General features: G+C 42.4%; 1 protein-coding gene and 1 non-coding gene across 5 annotated transcripts in view; both read left to right on the top strand.

Moving 5' to 3' along the window:
- The first annotated feature begins 913 nt into the window (after positions 1 to 913).
- PINX1 (PIN2 (TERF1) interacting telomerase inhibitor 1) overlaps positions 914 to 20,158 on the top strand; it is a 62,776-nt gene continuing 43,531 nt past the window's right edge. The window contains exons 1-6 of one of the 4 annotated variants that reach the window (XM_044939706.2): positions 927 to 1,071; positions 5,544 to 5,589; positions 5,870 to 5,979; positions 8,253 to 8,345; positions 10,292 to 10,370; positions 15,878 to 15,970. In XM_044939706.2, coding sequence (XP_044795641.1) covers positions 5,571 to 5,589; positions 5,870 to 5,979; positions 8,253 to 8,345; positions 10,292 to 10,370; positions 15,878 to 15,970 — 394 coding nt within the window. In that variant the 5' untranslated portion in view covers positions 927 to 1,071; positions 5,544 to 5,570. Of the gene's footprint in view, positions 1,072 to 1,093; positions 1,251 to 5,543; positions 5,590 to 5,869; positions 5,980 to 8,252; positions 8,346 to 10,291; positions 10,371 to 15,877; positions 15,971 to 20,158 lie in introns of those variants that run through there. The other 3 variants (XM_025281350.3, XM_006064318.4, XM_044939707.2) reach the window with 3 other exon arrangements.
- On the top strand, positions 7,633 to 7,704 carry TRNAY-GUA. Its single transcript has one exon. It is a non-coding gene; the product is annotated as a tRNA-Tyr (tRNA).

Here is a 20,158-nt window from a genome sequence, read left to right on the forward strand (position 1 = left end):
CTATAAGCAAGGTGAAAAGACAGCTTTCAGAATGGGAGAAAATAATAGCAAATGAAGCAACAGACAAAGAATTAAGCTCAAAAATATACAAGCAATTCCTGCAGCTCAATTCCAGAAAAATAAACGACCCAATCAAAAAATGGGCCAAAGAACTAAACAGATATTTCTCCAAAGAAGACATACAGATGGCTAACAAACACATGAAAAGATGCTCAACATCACTCATTATCAGAGAAATGCAAACCAAAACCACAATGAGGTACCATTTCTCGCCAGTCAGAGTGGCTGCCATCCAAAAGTCTACAAGCAATAAATGCTGGAGAGGGTGCGGAGAAAAGCGAACCCTCTTACACTGTTGGTGGGAATGCAAACTAGTACAGCCACTATGGAGAACAGTGTGGAGATTCCTTAAAAAACTGGAAATAGAACTGTCACCTTCTTTTTAAAAGTGCAGTATCTACTGAAAAATAGTTAAAGTGTTAGTCGCTCAGTAGAGTCCAACTCTTAGCGACTCCATGCCCTGACTATAGCCCACCTCTGTTCACGGAATTCTCTAGACAAGAATATTGGAGTGGGTAGCCATTCCCTTCTCCAGAGGATCTTCCCCACCGAGGCATGAAGTCGAGTCTTCTGCCTTGTAGGCATTTTCTTTACCGTCTGAACCACCAGAACTTCCAGCTGACAATTTAAAAATATCAAGATTCTGTAATTAAAAAAAAAAAAACCCAAACTTATAACGATTCTTTTTAGCGGATGTTGCTCATAGATATATCACAGACACACGGATCGCAGAAGTTGAAACAAGCCTTGGAAACCTTTAGTCTACCCAGTATCCTCCCAAAGGCAGAGTGCTACGCTGCCTGCACCCCGCCCACTCGCCGCCGCGCGGTTCAGGAGCCAGTCGCGCCTCGCTGACGTCATCAGAGTGCGCTCCCCGCCGCTGCCGTTTCCCCGGCGTGCGAGTCCGGTAGTTTCAGCTTCTCCTCTTGTCGGCCTTGCGGTAATTGCTGTCGTTCAGGTCCCGAGATCCGCAGCGTCACAGGCTCGGCGACATGTCGATGCTGGCTGAGCGTGAGTGGTGGGCGCGGAGGTTTGATCGGCCCTAGAGTGAAGGTTCCGGGTGACCCGGTGGCCGGCGGCGCGCAGGGGGCCGGAGGGGGCCGGGGGACGGCGTCCTGGAAGCCCATCTCGGCTCTTCCTGGCTGCCGCGGAGATTTCCCAGCTCAGCCTTCCTCCAAAGTTAGCTACAGGTCTGCTGATAAGACCGAGTGTCCACTTGGGACGCTTGTCTTCGCTGTCAAACCTGGACACGTGGGCGGTGGGTTCCAGTGGAGGGTCAGGACTCTGGTTTGGGGAACCTGAACTCTTACTTCCCCAGGCCTCAGCGTCCTCTGGCTAAAAAGAAGTTGTTGGGCCAGCAGTGAAACCCCGTCCTTGAAGATGTATTGAATCAAGAAAAAGAAAAGCCAAGAGCTTAGAAGCAGTAAACACTTGGAAGTTCGTGTTTTTTAGGGGAGGCAGGGCTAATGAGTGATTCTAAATATTATCGTGGTGGTTGTGACTTTGGTAGTTGGAATTAGTAACAGCCTTCTTTGAGAGGAGTGTTGGCCGCAACACCAGCGGTGCTTGGGTTTGCCTTTGACATTCACTATTATTTTGTAAAGTTCGTCAATTTCCTTCCTTTGGACCGGCTTTTTAACTTTTGAATGGCACCTGTAGTTAAGGCTACCGGCCACCAGAGGGCAGTCATGCTTTGGTCCTGAAAAGCCGGCCGGTCCCTTTGAAAGTGTTTAGTGAACAAGAACCAGAAACAGCTTATTTAACGGACCAACAGCAACTACACAGGGACTCCATGAAATAAATGCTGTCGGCATCCTCTCATCTAAAGAGGTGGAGGAATGGGAGCACGAAACTAAGTGGGTAGGACACCATTCAAATTTTACAGGGGCAGAAGTTGAGATTCAGAGGAAAATAACTCACCCCGAGTCATTGAGGTAGAAAGTGACAAAATCGATCTAGTTGTCGCTGTTTCTTTACATTCTTGTCACTAGGGTCAGCAGACTACTATTGTTTTTTAAATAAGGACTTACGGAACGGAGTATGTATGTGTTCGTGTGACCCTGTGGGCCCTGTTTCTTCATCTGTATAACCAGCGTGGCTTAATCTCTTCTGGTTTTAATATTCTCCGATGTACACTTAGTTCAGCGTGTACGTGGAAACATTGGCCCTAGCTCTGCTGTCCATTTATGTCTCTTTCCAGGGTCAGTTTCTCTGGGGCGATTAAAAACATCTTTGATTGCAGTCACCACTAGGTTGTCTTAAGAAAGTCAGTGAGATGGTGAATGTGAAATAGTTCAAAGTACGGATGCGCGGTGCCACCTGTGGACATCAGAAATTCAGACTGCAGGATTTCAAGAGAGTATTTTCAGTTCTCCCCCCAACCCCATGGCTCCAGGTTTTCAAATCTTTGGCATAATAATAGATAACATCGGGTTGGCCCAAAAGTTCACTCAAGTGTTTTCCACACCCTATACTTTGGCCAACCCAATATTTTGTGTTGCCTTTTAATATGATTTAGTAAATTAGTGACATCCCCTGTGATTAGACACTTAGGACTGGTGTTCTTGTTTTAGAAGTGAGAAAACAGAAGCTTAGAGAAATCCCAGCCCGCCGCCATTTCACTACCCAGCAATTATTTTCTCTGATAGTTTATACAATTGTAATAATTCTGTAGATACAGTTTTGTAACCTACTTTTTCCCGCTGATGAACCTTAATATTTTCACTTCAGTAAGTATGCTGTTTCCTTTGTTTTCCCTTGCCATATGGACTAGATTGTGTTCTCTTTTATCTTCCCAGGCATCTATTCCTGTTTTAAAAATCTAGTAGTTTTCTTTATGTTTCTCAAAAACCCTTTATCCTGCATTTCTCTAATTGTAAAATATATTTTATTGATATTCCCCTATTTAAGGTAAGAAATCTAGCCTACCGAAACATAAGAGAAAAATTTCATTTATCACGCTTACTTCTCAGTCTTTAATTTGGAGTCTTAGACCCACGTTTTATTAGGACCAGTTTTTGACACTTGTAATTATTACATTTTCTAATCAAATGACAGTGCTATCATTAACAGATTTTAATGGTCATCGCATTACAATTTTATACTGCTGTTTCCTTAATCTTGACTCTATGTCAAGATTAATCTATGCCTTAATCTATGTCTCAAAAAATGTTTTTATAAGAATACATGGATGGAGGATATATTTTTTGAGGTCTTGAATGTCTGAAAATGTCTTTGGGCGGGAAAAAAAAAAAAGACAAAACTTTGCCCCTGGCTCTTGGCTCTCAAAACACTTCTCACGGTAAGCTGAATCCTGGCATAAACTTTGTGGTCCTGGGCGTGGAGTGAATTGACCTGGCACCTCTTGTGTGCAGGGTTGTATGTTGGGGTTACCCTGAAAATATCTGGCTAGATCTACATATAGGAGGAGTCCCTGCTAGAGGATGGTTACCCCCTTCATCCCAAAGTGTGATTCTGCAGATTCAGGACACTCTATCCTGAGTCCTCCCCTGCATTTAACATCCTTATTTGGGAAACACTACCCTACTCCATTGCTTTCCAGGTGGTACACTGGTAAAGAATCTGCCTGCAGTGCAGGAGACACAAGAGATGCAGGTTTGATCCTTGGGTTGGGAAGATTGCCTGGAGAGGGAAATGGCAACCTACCCCAGTATTCTTGCCTGGGAAATCCATTGAACAGAGGAGCCTGGTGGGCTACAGTCCATGGGGTCGCACAGAGTCGGACACAACTGAGCGCATATGCGTGCACTCTGTTGGTTGGAGATACCTGCCATTCCCCTGGGGAAGAAAAGCTGACCTCGGCCGACTCTCCACTCTCTTGTGCCAGGATTATAGTATATGCGTTTGTGACATAAACTGTATGCCGTCTTTATTGCAGAGGGTGGGCACAGTCATTCTCAAAAATGTCTCTTTTACACAAGCCCCGGTCAGAGACCCCTGGCCGACGCTAGTTTGGAGACATGCGCTCCAACATGCATCTGGAAGCAGCCTTGCAGAGAGAGCCCTAGTTAGCCAGGCTCATCTCATATGCTGTTCGTTAGCAGAGGCAACGTGAGGCTGTGTATTTACTAAGATAAGTAAAGTGGTAACTTAGTCACCTTAGTAGCGTTTTGGGGTCCCCCTTTCCCTGTGAAACATGATACATCTGAGCCCAGCTCATTTTCCTTTTTAAGTGGTCTTTTTCTGCCTGCATGCCTGTAAAGGTTTACCTATTTCTGCTACCGTGTGGATGGTTAAGAATCTCTGTATTGGTTTTACGTGCAGTGAATCAATTAGGACACTGCTGAGGCATGAGCCGCTGTTGGTACTCTGCTTCCATTGATGCAACAGGTACATGATGATGACATTTGACCTCCAGATTTCCCACTTGGCCACTGTTTACTTTTGGGTTTCATATGCTTGTGTAATCAACTTCTGGAGTCCTTTTTCTCTGCTGTAATTTTCCTTAAAAGTGTAGTGGTAAGTTTGAGTTTCTAATGGTCAGTTAGCTATATACATTAAAAAACAAAAACAACTTGTAGGGACTCAAAGCAGTTTCCTCAATTCAGTTATCTTCCTTGTTTCCCTTTCCCCTTTTCTTGTTGCCTTTCTTCTTCCTTCCCTCCTTTTTCTTTGTTTCTCAGTCATTCATGTATTCAATCATGTTTTTCCTGAATGCCTGCTATGGGCAAATGCAGTGAAGCATAAGAAAGAATAAGAACATAGATATGAGCCTTAAAGAGCTTATGGCAACATAACAAACATAAGAGATGGATATAAAGAACTGTAATACCGAGGAGTGCTGCTGCTGCTGCTGCTGCTGCGTCGCTTCAGTCGTGTCCGACTCTGTGCGACCCCATAGACGGCAGCCCACCAGGCTCCCCCGTCCCTGGGATTCTCCAGGCAAGAACACTGGAGTGGGTTGCCATTTCCTTCTCCAATGAATGAAAGTGAGACGTGAAAGTGAAGTCACTCAGTCGTGTCCGACTCTTAGCGACCCCCTGGACTGCAGCCCACCAGGCTCCTCCATCCATGGGATTTTCCAGGCAAGAGTACTGGAGTGGGGTGCCATTGTCTTCTCTGAGAGGAGTGCTAAATAAATGCGAAAGAAAAGAAACAGGGAATTTATCGTGTGAGTTCAGAGAAGGGGTCACATATGGCTATAGGGTGTTTCAGTGAGATTAGTTATCTGTAGGTCTCGATTAGTATCTGTAGGTTGATTCTCCCCAAGGTCATGACAGTTGTGTGCTATGGATTAAGAATGTAAGGTTTGGAGTTGGTAGGACCTTGGTTTGTATAAAGACTCTGGTCCTTGCTTGGGGGTATTAGGCACATGCCTCCTGAAGGCCTCAGATTTTCTCATCTGAAAAGTAGAGATCAGACTGCCTCCCCTCATTGGGTTACTGTGAAAGCTGAGAGTATATGGATGCATCTGGCACTGACCGTGTGTGTGATGCCTGCTGATGGTGACCTTGGTGTCACAGGTGCCTTACGTCGCTGCCGATCGCTGAATGGAAGGCCCGATTGATGGTACATCACGTATTTCGATTTGTCACATTTGAAACATTTTTATTTCACTTTTCCAAGATCAATTTGTATGTTCAGATTATAGAATGTTTGAGGAAACCAGGATAAATGATCCAAGCTGATACTATGTCCCAGTGGATGCCGAATCTGATATCTGTGTCTAATAAAACAGTGTATGTTGCATTTATAGAAGTCTCATGTGTATGCCATAGATGCGTGTGTTTGTGAGGTGTTTTCTGGGTTTGAAAGATAAGCTGCTGATGTGATACTTTGTCATTAACAGGTCGACGGAAGCAGAAGTGGGCTGTGGATCCAAGAAACACTGCGTGGAGTAATGATGACTCCAAGTTTGGCCAGAGGATGCTAGAGAAGATGGGGTGGTCTAAAGGAAAGGTATCTTGAAGAAGAGCAAAGGAATTGGAGCCATACAGAGAGATTATAGATCAGGAGAATATATCTTTGTTAGGAGACTGGTAGAAATTTATTTTGGATCAATAAGTGATTTTGGAAAAATAACTAAATTTTAAAGACGTTGCGATAGTAAAATTAGAATTGAACATAAATGCCAGCTGTCTTTGTTTATTGTTTAACCTGCTCTGATTTTCGTAGATGGCGCCTTTTAGTTGGTTGCATTGGAATCACACTTAACCGTCAGAGTTTTATGTTGCTTAAAGTTTTATTCACCCTTATAACTGGACTAAACATTTTCTATTTTTCCTCACATTTCATTTATTCCTTACTCAAATAGGGCTTCTGCTGACATCTCTATACTTAAACAATTCTTGCCAAGGTCTTTAAAGATCTTATTTCCAAACCCAATGGATCCTTTTTTGGTTCTTACATCACTTTAACCCTTAGCAGCATTGGATGTCATCGACTACCCCTGCTTGGCTTCCACAATACTGCCCTCTGTCCTGGTTTTCCCCTCTGCTTTACCAACCACCCCGAAATGTGTTGCTGGCTCTTCCTCCTCTAGACTCTTGAGCTTTGGAATTCCTTGGGGTTCAGCCCCAGGCCCTTTTCTGTCCTCGGCTTGGGTGAGCTCATTCATTCCGTGCCACGCTTTGAATTACCTAAATTCTGAGAGTTGTCACTTTTTTATATCTAGTCCAGATTCAAGTCTGTCCTTTGAGCTCCAAGGTTATAAGTTCATCAGCCTGCTTGGCATTTTTACTTGAGTTAGCATCTTAAGTTGATTATTTTTATTGTAAAACTTTTTGATCCCTCCCAAATCTTTTTCTTCTCAAGGTTTCCTCATTTTTGCCAATATACCCTGTCAAGGGTTTATTTACTTAAGCCAGAAACCTGGCAGTGGTGCTTGGTTCCGCCACGTCACTCACTTCCTGCCCCTCCGGTCCCCGTTCCTCCCTGCAGGCCCTGTCCTGGACAAGCCACCACCACTGCCTGTCCTGATCAGCACAGCGGCCTCTCAGCTGCTTCCCTGCCTCCCTTCTTTTCCTTCTCTGGGCCATTTGCCCTACAGCAGCCATTGTGAGCTTTTAGGATATAGAAATTAGATCATGTCATTCCTTTGCTTAAAAGCTCAGTGATTTCCCGTTGCTTTAAAGAAATAAAATTTGGAAATTCCATGGCAGTCCTTGATTAGGACTCGCACTTTCGCTGTCAAGGGCACGGGTTCAATCCCGGTCTGGGAAACTAAGATCCTGCAAGCCATGGGGCATGGCCAACAAAACAACAACAGTAGAATCCAAATTCCTCCCATAATGTCCGAGGTCCTTGAGATGTGGTCCCTTTATATCTCTTATTTTTTTTCTCCATCCACTGTATTAGAGCCACCTTGGGTGACTTTTAGTACACTAGGTGCTCAGGGACAAATGAGTGTTAATGATGCGAGGGACTTGGGATCCCCTTCCTCAGGGTTGTTTTGTAGAATTATTTAATGGAAAGTGCCATGGACTTGTAATGCCTCTGATGGGCTTCTGTTAGTTTGGTAGTAGCATTCTGCTTTTGCGCATCAAGAAAAGGCATGTTCTTTTTAGTGTTTCCATGGTCTTTAAAGCGAGCCTCAGGTTGAAGAATTGGCATTCCCTGGTGGCTCAGGTGGTAAAGTGTCTGCTTGTAATGCAGGAGACCCGGGTTCAATCCCTGGGTTGGGAAGATCCCCTGGAGAAGGAAATGGCAACCCACTTCAGTACTCTTGCCTGGAAAATCCCATGGACAGAGGAGCCTGGTAGGCTACAGTCCATGGGGTCGCAAAGAGTGGGACACGACTGAGCGACTTCACTTTCACTGTGAGTGCAGGGCTTCCCAGGTGGCGCTAGTGGTAAAGAACTCACCTGCCCGTGCCGGTGACATAAGACACACAGATCTGATATTTGGGTCGAAAGATCCCCTGGAGGAGGTCATGGCAACCCACTCCAGGATTCTCGCCTGGAGAATCCCACGGACAGGGGAGCCTGGGGGCCTACAGCCCACAGGTTCTCAAAGAGTTGGACGCGACTGAAGCGACTTAGCCCAGCACGGCACTGTAAGTACATCCTTGGTGTTACAGACATATCTTGAAAGACTCCACTAGACTGTCCTCTTTGAGCACAAGGGTAAAGCCTTCTAATGTGAGTGATGAATCAGTTAATGAAGGAAGAGAGAGGTAATTTCTTTTTCTACCTGATGAAAATGCTAACTCTGTTTATGCTTAATCTCCACAGGGTTTAGGGGCTCAGGAGCAAGGAGCCACTGATCATATTAAAGTTCAAGTCAAAAATAACCACCTGGGACTAGGAGCTACTATCAATAACGAAGTGAGCAACAGCGTGTCTGCTGGGGGGTTTCCTTGCATCATTGTTATTTTTGTCAGTGTAAAAAAAAAAAAAATTAATCGAGTCAAGTTGATTGATCAGTTTTAAGCTGTTCAAGAATGTACAGTCCATGTTTTGGATAACAAGCCAGTGACTAAGCTTCTGTGCATCATGTAACATGCAGTCATTTTGCCTTGTTGCTTATGCATAAAAGATTCCAAGTAGCCTTATTGCTGAACTCTGCAAAAAGTGTTTTGTTTTTTTTTTTTGCACTTCAGGACAGAGAGGAATTTTCATCTTGACCTCTGTTGGAATATTAGCTTATGTTGCTAAAATTGGTGGCATTTTGTTTCGGAAATACTGCAAGAGAGTACCGTTCTTTTCTTGTCCCATTGTCTGTTTCTGACTGTTGGTGTATAGCAGTTGAGATAAGTCACATTTCCTAGTAAACACTAACACTTTGCAAATGTGACTCTGTAATTAAAAGTTCATGGCTTGCCCTGCCTTTCATTCTTAGTATCGTTGCTCACTTTAGAAAGATTTTTGTCTTACTATATGCGGGCCATTATCAGTGCTAACTGCTTCTCTCCCTCTAGAAAAAAAAAAAAAGAAAGCATCTAAACCGAAAGCTTTGTTCATACATTTTTGCAGCCAACAGAATCTGGTAGAAAATCTGAGGAATGACTTTAGGTGGACTGGATTACTTTGCTTTGTTCAGGTGCTCGGAGTGGTGGACTGGAACAGCTAAGATTGTTTGGGCTAACAGCTGAAAGCTTAAGCCACTAAAGGAAGAGTTTATACATTTGTCAAATCATCATGTTGTATACCTAAAACTAATACAATGTTTTATGTCAGTTATATCTCAATAAAACTGAAACAATTGCTGTAACCATCTGACAAAATCCAAGACCAGTACTTCAGAAGGTTCACAATGCACACGCTTAGTAGTTGGAGTGCGTAGCAATATCTTCTGTATTTTCATCAATTAATAAACACACCGTGGACAATTTTTTAAAAAGACTTTACATAATGTTGATTTTTGCAGGTATCTTTTTAGAGGTGGATATAGAGATATACTTAATTTTTTAGGAGAAGCATTGCCTATTCAATAGGCTTGAACATTTTCAAAGGTAAACATATTTAAGCATTCTTTGAAAAGTACCTATGAGGTAAATTCCTAAAGGGAAACCCTGCAAGTTGATATTATTCTGGAGATGCTCATTCTGTTTTAAAGTCAGATTGTCTTTATTATGATTAAGTTACTAACTGAGCACCTTATCAGTGGGTGCTAATTGATTTGGGGGACTTGGAGCCCTTCCCCCAACCTTCCCCAGTGGTGTTTTCTCAAATTGGGATGGATGTAAGCAAATAGAATTGGCAGATAGGCTCAAAAAAGCAAAGCAAAGAGCTCTCAAATCTATCCCTGTTTTTTTCCTTTAACCTACATAATTTTCCCTTAGTGTGAAAAAAAAAATCTTTGCTTTGCTTTATTTTAATATTTAACACAAAGGTTGCCTGCTGTTTATTTGACTATAAGTTGACTTGATAAGTTACCCACATTTGAAATCAGGGCTTAAGCTTCCAAGATGCTCAGGGGCTCAGTAGTATAGTATTTGCCTGCAAGGGCAGGAGACTGAGATTTGATCCCTGGGTCGAGAAGATCGCCTGGAGAAGGAGATGGCAGCCCACTCCAGTATGCTAGCCTGGGAAACCCCATGGACTGGGGACTGGTGGTCTGCAGTCCATGGGGTCGCAAAAGAGTTGGACACAACAACAAATAGATAAATTACAGTTCAAATTGATACTATTTCTTCTTCATTCAAATTTATAAAGCAATATTTTGGTGAAACATTTAAAAATTCACAGATTTCCTTGATTCCAATATATATCTTATCTCAGCGTAGGTAGATAACAGGTTTGCCTCCAATTGATTTTTTGCTATTTTTCAGGATAACTGGATTGCTCATCAAGATGATTTTAACCAGCTTCTGGCCCAGCTGAACACTTGCCATGGGCAGGAAACAGCAGGTGGGGAAACCTTTGCTTTTTATCCATTAGACCCAACTGAGTGACTGAACTGAACTGAATCTCAATATAAAATATTTTTATCAACTTTTTTTTTTTTTTTACTGTTAGTGTCATATCTGAAAGTTAACTGCTTATAGCTATCACAGTCATTTCTGTTTACATTTCCGGGTACTCGCATTGAATTAACATTAGTCGTAAGCGGAGGCTTTTTCTCCCCGTTAAGAGTTTGAGAATGACAAGATCAGTTTACTTGGTTTGCATTTCTCTGCTGCAGTTCCCTTATCCAGCCTTACAGTGTCCGGGGTCTTGCAGTTCAGGCCTTTTGCATCTTCCATCTGCACTCTCTTATTACGCCATCTGGTCTCCCAGGGGAACGTGGTGACCATTGCCACACTTCTCTCTACTGCTTCACTCTCTCTCCTGAACCCCAGACTTGTATTGAGCCCCCTGCTCAGTATCTTCATCAGGGTTTCCTCAACTTCCGGAGCTCAACATGTCCAAACTTCAATTCTGCACCTCCCCAACTCCCACCCTGTAAACTGTTGGACCCACATACCCCACAACCTGTTTTATCCACCATCTTCCCCAGTTCAGTTGATGTCAGCTTCATCCTTCTAGTTGTTCCAGCGAAAGAACTGTTGTCAGTTCTGCCTCTAAAATATACGCAGACCCTGACTTCCTCTTGTCACCTACACTGTAACCAGCATGGTCTGAGCAGCTGGTATTTCCTGTGGATTATTGCAAGAGCCTGTAAAGCCTTTCTCAGCCATGGCACTGCTGATGTTTTGGGCCAGATCATTCTTTGCTGTGAGGCACGTCCTCTGCATTTAGGATGATTAGCAGCATCCTTGACCGCTATCCACTGGACACCATTTGCACCCTGTCCCTCGTTATTACAAAAATATCTCCTGATATCGCCAAATGTCCCTTGGGCACAGTGCCCCAACTCTAAACTCCGTCCACCCGTGGACTTACCTCAAGACCACTAGAGGGTGCTGTCTCCCTGTGATAGGTACGGTGCTATCAGCTCTGTCTCCGGGTTGCTGCTGCTGCTGCTAAGTCACTTCAGTCATGTCCGACTCTGTGCGACCCCATAGACGGCAGCCCACCAGGCTCCCCCGTCCCTGGGATTCTCCAGGCAAGAACACTGGACTGGGTTGCCATTTCCTTCTCCAATGCATGAAAGTGAAAAGTGAAAGTGAAGTCGCTCAGTCGTGTCTGACTCTTAGTGACCCCATAGACTGCAGTCTACCAGGCTCTTCCGTCCATGGGATTTTCCAGGCAAGAGTACTGGAGTGGGGTGCCATTGCCTTTTCTGGTCTCCGGGTTAGCTCAGTACAATTCAAACCAGGCCTTGCTAACTGCCAGTCCGAGTACTGAAAAGCCTTTAGAATATTCCTTTAAGGGAAAACCTGGCCAGGGACCTAGAGAGCTGAGATCATTTTTCTGCCAAATCATTTCTGGTAAATACAGTATCTTCATCCAGATGAATTTTTGGTCATATTACTTGAATTAAAACTGACAGAATAACCTGGTAACCTATTTTTCTGCTATAATATTTTTAGTTCTTTAAGATTGCTTACCTAATTACACAGTTTGCCTTTCAACTAAACAGATTCCAAACTATTTTCTTCATAGAATCTTGCAAAACTTTTAGAAATAACCCTTATTTCTTTGTGGGACACAAGAAAACTCCATAGTCTTTAAATTTTTATTTTTTAAAATTATCCTATCTCAAGTAGTGAACGTATGACTCAGCTTGGCTTTTTGGTGGACTTACCTCATGGTTTTAAGAAATGCTTTTTACTTCTGTCAGATATTTTGTTCCTTGTGATTTTAAATATTTTTGGAAATAAATTGGGATGCTGCTAGCCTGTCATCCACAAAGGTATGGTTTAGGACAAGGATCTTCAAACTTTTTTGCTCCCAGAGCCTCTGAGGCAATTTGAAAAACAGTAAAAGACATTCCTTGGAAGGAAAGTTATGACCAACCTAGACAGCATATTCAAAAGCAGAGGCATTACTTTGCCAACAAAGGTCCGTCTAGTCAAGGCTATGGTTTTTCCAGTGGTCATGTATGGATGTGAGAGTTGGACTATAAAGAAAGCTGAGCACCAATTGATGCTTTTGAACTGTGGTGTTGGAGAAGACTCTTGAGAGTCCCTTGGACTGCAAGGAGATCCAACCAGTCCATCCTAAAGGAAATCAGTCCTGGGTGTTCATTGGAAGGACTGATGTTGAAGCTGAAACTACAATACATTGGCCACCTGATGCGAAGAACTGACTCATTTGAAAAGACCTTGATGGTGGAAAAGATTGAGGGCAGGAGGAGAAGGGGACGATAGAGGATAAGATGGTTGGATGGCACCACTGACTCAATGGATGTGAGTCTGATGAACTCTGGGAGTTGGTGGTGGACAGGGAGGCCTGGTGTGCTGTGATTCATGGGGTCGCCAAGAGTCAGACGCGACTGAACTGAACTGGACTGATACTTTCTCACATAACACGTCTATAATGTTTTTAATCGTAGTTTTAAATAGTTGCAAAGAATGTGTATCTGGCCTATTTGGGAAATATCGACTTTTGAAAATAAGAGCTTTTCATCAGTCCCAAATGTGTTCAGTAGGTATTTAATACTAGAGCAATTTGATATCCATGGTCTTCTGTTTAGAAATAGAAAAGCAAGTTCTTTAATACTCAGCAATATTATATTTTCTAGTTTCTTTTCCTCTGAAATAATTCCATTGCATATACCCCATGATATTTTGTATTAATATATTTTTTGCTTGAATTTTTAAAAACTCATCATCTTGTCATGTTTTTCTGCTACAAAACAAATACATGTAAATTTTTGGTTTATTTCTAGTAACCTCAAGGCCTATGTGTAAATATTTTTCCTTTGGATTCAGTTGTCATTACTAATTAGTAGGTTATAACTAGCAATCTAGTATTTTTGTCATATGATGCAAACAGACACCTCATTGGAAAAGACCCTGATGCTAGGAAAGATTGAGGGCAGAAAGGAAAGAAGGCATCAGAGGATGAGACAGCTGGACAGTATCACCGATGCAATGAACTTGAACTTAGGTAAACTCTGGGAGATGGTGAGGGAGAAAGGCCTAGTGTGCTGTGGTCCATGGGGTCGCAAAGAGTTGGACACGACTGGGTAACTGAACAACAATTAACAAAACCAGGAAATGCAAGTTTTGATAAATAGTTGTTAGAATGGTAAAACCTTTTTTGGAACTGCCTCTCTTGATGAGATAGATAGGGTGGGGAGGGGACTGGCTTTGATGAAAGGACCCCTCCCTGACACCAGCTCTGCATCTTGTTCCTTACTGATCCTGGTGCAAGGAGACCTGTGCTCCTCTGGTGTCAAGTGGGAGGAGGACCAGAGTGATGTATCTGCACAGAACAGAGCAGCTTTAGGTAAGCGTGCGTGTGGACAGGCAGGTAGAAACTGGTGCCCTAGGACGCGTCTGGGCTCAGGTTTGCTCTGGGAAGGTGGTGAGGCTCCCAGGAGGTTCTCCCCTCCCCTGAGTGTGAGCACAGCTCTGCGGCAGCACAGTGTACAGGTTAAGGATGTGCACGCTCACGTATCTGCCTGGCTCCCAGTTCCCTCATAGCCACCTCCTCAGTGGGTCTTACTTTACCCTCCATGCTTCAGTGTCCTGTGAGGTTGGTTTAATAATCATAGCAGCTATCTTCCAGGGTGGTTGTGAGATGAATTACAGGAATGCATAGAAAGCTTAGCCCAGCAGCTAGTACTTAAGAAGCTTTCCATTGGTAAAAACTACTTCAATCTGGTATGCTGCTTGGTGATTTGTGTTTGGAACATCCAAATTGAGAATGTAGTGTGCTATATGAAGTTTTTTGCCTGCAAAAAGAGCAGGAGAAATTTACAGGTAGGATGTCTTTGAAAGAAGGTGCAAGTTGTTCTTGGGAAGTGATCATGGAGAATGTTTCAGGCTGTTGATGTGATTAAGCCGTGCTTAATCTGAAAGCTTGAAGCATCTACCTTTATGTTGTTCCGAGACTTACTGTGTAATTTCCTGGGAAGAATTACAGTTAGTTAACATGTTTAATCATGTTAAACAAGCATGTGCTTGTTTTGCTTCAGTATTAAGGTGAAAATTTTTTTTCTCCTTTCTCTAATCTCATCTTTATATATTTCCTTACGACATAACTATAGGAAAATTCAATGTCTTTTCTACCTATGACATTCTCTTTCTGCTACTTGAATTTGACAAATAGATAAAGATGAGGGCATACAGGCAGCTCGTTAGAATCCTGTCACTGACTCTTACTCCAGATCTACTTGCTTTGATATTTCAGGTGAGGGACTAATTCTCCCCTACATTTTCCTCTTTCGTCAAAGGAATATAACCACATGACTTCATTCCTCAGCGATTTGTTTTTATTGTTGTTTTTATCCTGAAAGGTGAGCCTCCAGCTAAATCTGGAGTTTGAGGCGGTGGCTCAGATTCAGAGCAGAGTGCCAACTCTGCTCCTCATCTCATCTCTGACCTGTTTTTGGATTATCATTAATCTGTCTTACCTTAACTCACTTTCTAAAAGAAGTTTTTATTTTGAAACAATTTTAGGCTTACAGGAAATTGCAAAAATAGTTGTAGAAAGAGTCCTGAATACCTTTCATCCAGTTTCTCCAGTGATGACATCTAATAGAGCCATAGCATGATATCAAAACTAGGAAATTGACACTGGTGTTGACTGTTAACTAGACCACAGTTCTTAATCAGTTTTCACCAGTATTTTGGGTTTTTTTAGCCTTCATTTAATTGTGTGTGTGTAGTTCCAATGCAGTTTTATCACATGTATAGATTCATGTAGCTACCACCACATTCAAGATACGGAATTGCTTTGTTCCCACAAAAGAGCTGCCTCATGCTGCCTTTCTGTATTTGTACCCACCTTACCCCTCCAGCTTCCAAACTCCACTTTCATCTTTGTCCCTGTTAAACCTTTCACTGTTCTCCATCTCTGTAGTTTTTCCTTTCCAGAATGTATGAGTGGATCATTTAGTATGTAGATTGACTTTTTTCACTTAAGCATAATGCCCGCCAGTCGCCCGCCAGTGAAGTCCATCCAGGTTGTCACACGGTATCTCCTTCCTCTTTATTGTGGAGTAATGTTCCCATATAAGGGAGTACCAGAATTTGCTTAGCCATTCACCCATTGAAGGAATTTTGGTTTATTTCTAGTATCTTATTATCACAAATAAGACTGTCATGAACATTCATGCGGAGGTTTTGTGTGAACACAAACTTTCATTTCTCTTCCTCCAGGATGTTACAAATTTCTCGAGAATAGCCTTGCCTGATGGGTAGTACACAGTTTAAGAATATTTCTAATCTTTGGTTACAGTTCAGTAATAAATGATTAAGTTCCTAAGGATTTTATTTAGATAAGACCATGTCACCATAGGGGATTGAGAATAGAATGCGGAGAGTTTAATGAAATACTTTTCATCCTTTTTTTTTTAAAAGACTCCCCAGACAACAAGGAAAAGAAGTCTTTCAGTCTTGAAGAGAAGTCCAAAATCTCCAAAAACCGTGTTCACTATATGAAATTCACAAAAGGTAAAATTGCGCGTTTCTTTGTTTTAAATCTCTGTGTTCACATCTGGATTTCTTAGAGTATTTTTAGCTCTTCACCAGCATCACTTGTCTTATGTACAAAATGGAAAAGGACAGACTCACTGACCGGCTTGATCCACAGCAGTGCTGAGGTGTCTGCACTTGTGAGTCACCGGGGGTCTTGTTAGAGTGCAGACGCAGCCTCACTCATGCCGAGGTGGGCCCTAGCTCTGCCCTTAGACTGCGTGCAAGTCCTCTGGCAAAGCTGAGAGTGGAAGTTAACTTGCTATTAATATTTAGAGGAGAAGACAGACTTTTATGTGGCTAAATTTATCGCTCAGTACTTTTAGTTACATTTCTCTTAGTTGCATTAAGCTCTTTTTAGAGTTTAATTTTGGTGTTGAACAGCTTTTAAAATGGACCCATTTAGAGAATCACATAGAATCTATATGAGATTCATAAACATTCATGAAGTGGCCTCTATATTGAGTTCTCCAGTATGAAAGATCTCCCTCCCGAGTTAACTCTTCTATTGTTCCACACCGTTTCTCTGTTTCATGGAGTGCAAACTTAACTGTTCCACGGTCATTGCAAAGGTAGTGTTAGAAAAGGTGTCTTCCTCCATCGCTACATCCCGACTCCGGTTCCAGGGCTGTACGTGGTCAGTCGTGGGTGCAGCTGTCCTCTTTAACCAGGAGGTGGCAGTCTTGTATTGGAAAAAAACCATTTAACTTGACCTCATCAACTCCCCAGATATTTTCCCATTGTTATGTATTAAGCATACTTCCCAGGTACAAACCCCTGTTTATTATATTAATATACTTAAAGTATAAGTATGATGATAATTATGTTATCTAGTCACCTTGTGATGGTTCATCTATGGAAGACTGGATGTATATTTCTACCTCTATATGGCAGGAAAAGCACATCTTTGCTTTAGTCTTGTTGACGTGATTGGGAATTCCTTGACTCCTAGAACCCCCTGAACGGCAGTAGGGAGCTGGAGTTCCCACTGCTCTAAACTGTTCATGGTGGTTCTCATTTGGAGCAGGACCCCACAAGGTAGACTGGGCTCGGTGTGAGGGAGGGCTCATGGCAGAGCTGATTAGTTTTGGGGACGTGTGCAGAGAGAAACTAAGGCTTCCCCCTTCCGTCTCCTGGCAGGTATGGTCATCTGGCTCATCACGTTAGCCCCTCTTCTTTCTCCCAGGATAGAACCTTCTCTGTCATTCTCCGGTATGGCTTCTAAGCAGGGGTTCTCTCCACTCCTGACCTGCTGCCGGACAGAAAACAGTCCTTGGTGGCCCATCAGTCCTTTTCAGGAGGGGCTAAATGGTCACTTCATCCCCATCCCTGAAATATCCTTCCTTTTCATTAGACCCTATAGGGGAAAAAAATAGATAACAGGAGAAGGGTGCTAAGCAAACTAATGAAATTAAAAGTGCCCTGTGACTTTTGGATAGCATGGCAGCCTTTTAAGCTTTCACTTTTGCAAACAGAATCTTCTTATTATAGCAGCCTGCATGCGTGATTTCACCTGAAGCATTTGCTGAAGCCGGAATAAACCTCTTCGATCTACTTTAATCTGTGGATGCCGGGAGCGTCTTCTTTCTGTTTCTAGTTAAGCCATCCCCTTGCCAGTTCACGCTGTCAGCCTGCTTGGTGTGTTATTCCTCCTTTTTCTCTCTTTTGAAATGAAGTTTGTGGGACTTCCCTGGTGGTCCAGTGGTTAAGACTTCGCTTTCCAATGCAGGGAGTGCAGGTTCATTCCCTGGTCAGGGACTTAGGATCCCACATGCCTCAGGACCAAAAAACATAAAACAGAAGCAATATTGTAATGAATTCAATTGAAGACTTAAAAAAAAATTTAAAAATAAAATAATATGAGGTTTGCTTATTTATTAGCTTTGTTTGGGGAGAAGGGAGGCATTGGTATGCAGGGAAGATAATTCAAGATATATTACAAAGATAGAGAAGAGTGAGTGGGAAAATAGGGGAAAAGCAAGGTGGAAATCAGTAGAGAACACAGGAGGAGGCAGGAATCCAGGTAGTGAGGACATGATCAGTCGCCATGTATTTTCACAGTCCACAGTGTGAGTTTATTTTAAAGTGCTTTAATTTATTGAAAGAAGTCTCCCTTGTAGAGCGACTGTTGGCACTGAACGTGAATGATAAACTGCCTCCTCCACGGCAGACTGTCTCAGGTCACAGGAACCTGGCTTCTGGCTGTGACTCTCAGACAAATCACTTAACCTCTTGCCTTCTGTCAGCCTCAGTTTGCTTTTTTGGGAAATGAAAGATCTTTGTAAGTCATTGTTGAGTTCTAAAATAGGTTCTTTTTCAGAATTTATCAGAAATGACGCCATTATATGGAAATCATGGGTGTCCAGCACAATGGATGATAAGGATTTTAGCTCAGGGATCTGCTCTTAGTTACGGTAACTCACTCATTGGATGAGGAGGGTTCATATTGTAGCTCCATCAGTGGTCCAGAAACCCCAAACATGAGAAGGTAGCATTTTATTTAGCTTGTGTGAAGAATGAAGATAAAAGTTTCACTGCAGGGAGATTACAGCAGTATTGTAAAATGTGTTGCTGCTTAAATATTGGCTGTAGCATTTTAGTTCTGATACATAATTATTCCTTTCTCTCATCCCAAGTTCATAATTTAAATTTGACATAATTTATTACATAATTTCAAGATGTTAATTTCATCCATATTTGTTTAAGGGCCTAAACTCAGTGGTGGTTTTTTTTCATCTAAAAAACGTTTGGTGAGGCTGTACCTGCAGAGAAAAGAAAATTAGGGAAGATGGCAATTTCCCCAAAGATGCTTTTGACGTTTTTAATATTTAACAGGGCGAGGTTGTCCAGAGAGCCTGGCTTTTTGCTCCCAGTCGTGCGGTGGCTGAGTGGGTGGGAGGTTGTGTAGACAATACTTGTGCAGCTTCGTTGTATTTGGGCTTCTTTTTCCTGTAACAATCTGTGATACTTCACTCCTTAAATAAGGAAAGTACTCGCGCTCGTCTCGCATGTCCCGGTGGTCAGCTGCTCGTCTGACACTGACTTTAGTGTCCTGGCGAGGCTGGCTCCCTGTAGCCAGACTCTGCTGGAGGTGGGTGTTCTGCTTCTTCCTGCTCTTTTGACATTTAAGTGTAAAGGAGCACCATTGCAGGCTTTAAAAAAATATTCCAACTCTCTTACTATCAGGTGTGAGGATCTCATTTCACCCCCTGTTTCCATTCTTTCAGGTTTCCTGATTTTCTCACATTATTACCCTTTCAGAGAAGTTTCCTCATCTTCCATCCCTCGGCTTATTATCAGTTCTATATGTTTTCATTAAAAACCAAAGTCAAAATATAATATCGTCTGTTTTATCCTTCTTGATTGGGGAATGCAAATAAATTTTTGAAGCAAGTGAAGCTAGCTATCTATGTAACGCTTCAGTGTTTTTTATTTAACTGGTGTATTTTTCAACCTGCATTTCCTTTCCCTTGTGCCTTTACTATGAGTTGAAAAACTCAGCGTTTTGAGCTGTGGTTAAAACACAGTGCTCCCTTGTTGGGCTCTGTATGACTTTTGCCCTTGAACTGAGAGAGGCTCTACATCTCCATGATTCTTAAGTTCTTGTGTTGGTTTTTCACAGTTTTACTTGCTTCCCATGTGGGCTTCTTGGTGTTGTAAGTGAGTCTGGCTGTAGGGGTCATGTTCTTCTCTTCAAATTGCTACACTGATAGAAGGGAACACCTGAAAGTCCTCATTATTAGAAAAACAGCTAAAATGATCATAAGTAAAGTGCTGTTCTCTGAAAGAATCAGGTCATCCTTTCATGACTTTGTTACATCAGCTTGGCTACTGGAATCTTTTATCCTTGGTTCCTGGAGTATTGTGGCCAGTTGAAGACTAGTGAGTACAGAAACCAAATCCAGGCAGATGTCATATATTCCCTATTCTGTTCAATTTTTTGATGTCCTTTTCTCTAAGAGAGAAGTTCATCAACAGTGTTTGCTGTGAGTTGACCATGATTGAGAATGGAGACCAGTAACTTTCAAACTCATTTTTAATATACATATTGTATTCAAAACTGGCCATAATTTTATAACATTTATAAACTAGTCAACAGGACCATTAACTAATAACTATTTCAATATAACTTCCATCTTCATAGTTTCATCTGCCTTTAAGTTCCTT

This window comes from Bubalus bubalis, chromosome 3, assembly GCF_019923935.1.
Source record: "Bubalus bubalis isolate 160015118507 breed Murrah chromosome 3, NDDB_SH_1, whole genome shotgun sequence".
In the NCBI taxonomy this organism is placed as follows: Eukaryota; Metazoa; Chordata; class Mammalia; order Artiodactyla; family Bovidae; genus Bubalus; species Bubalus bubalis.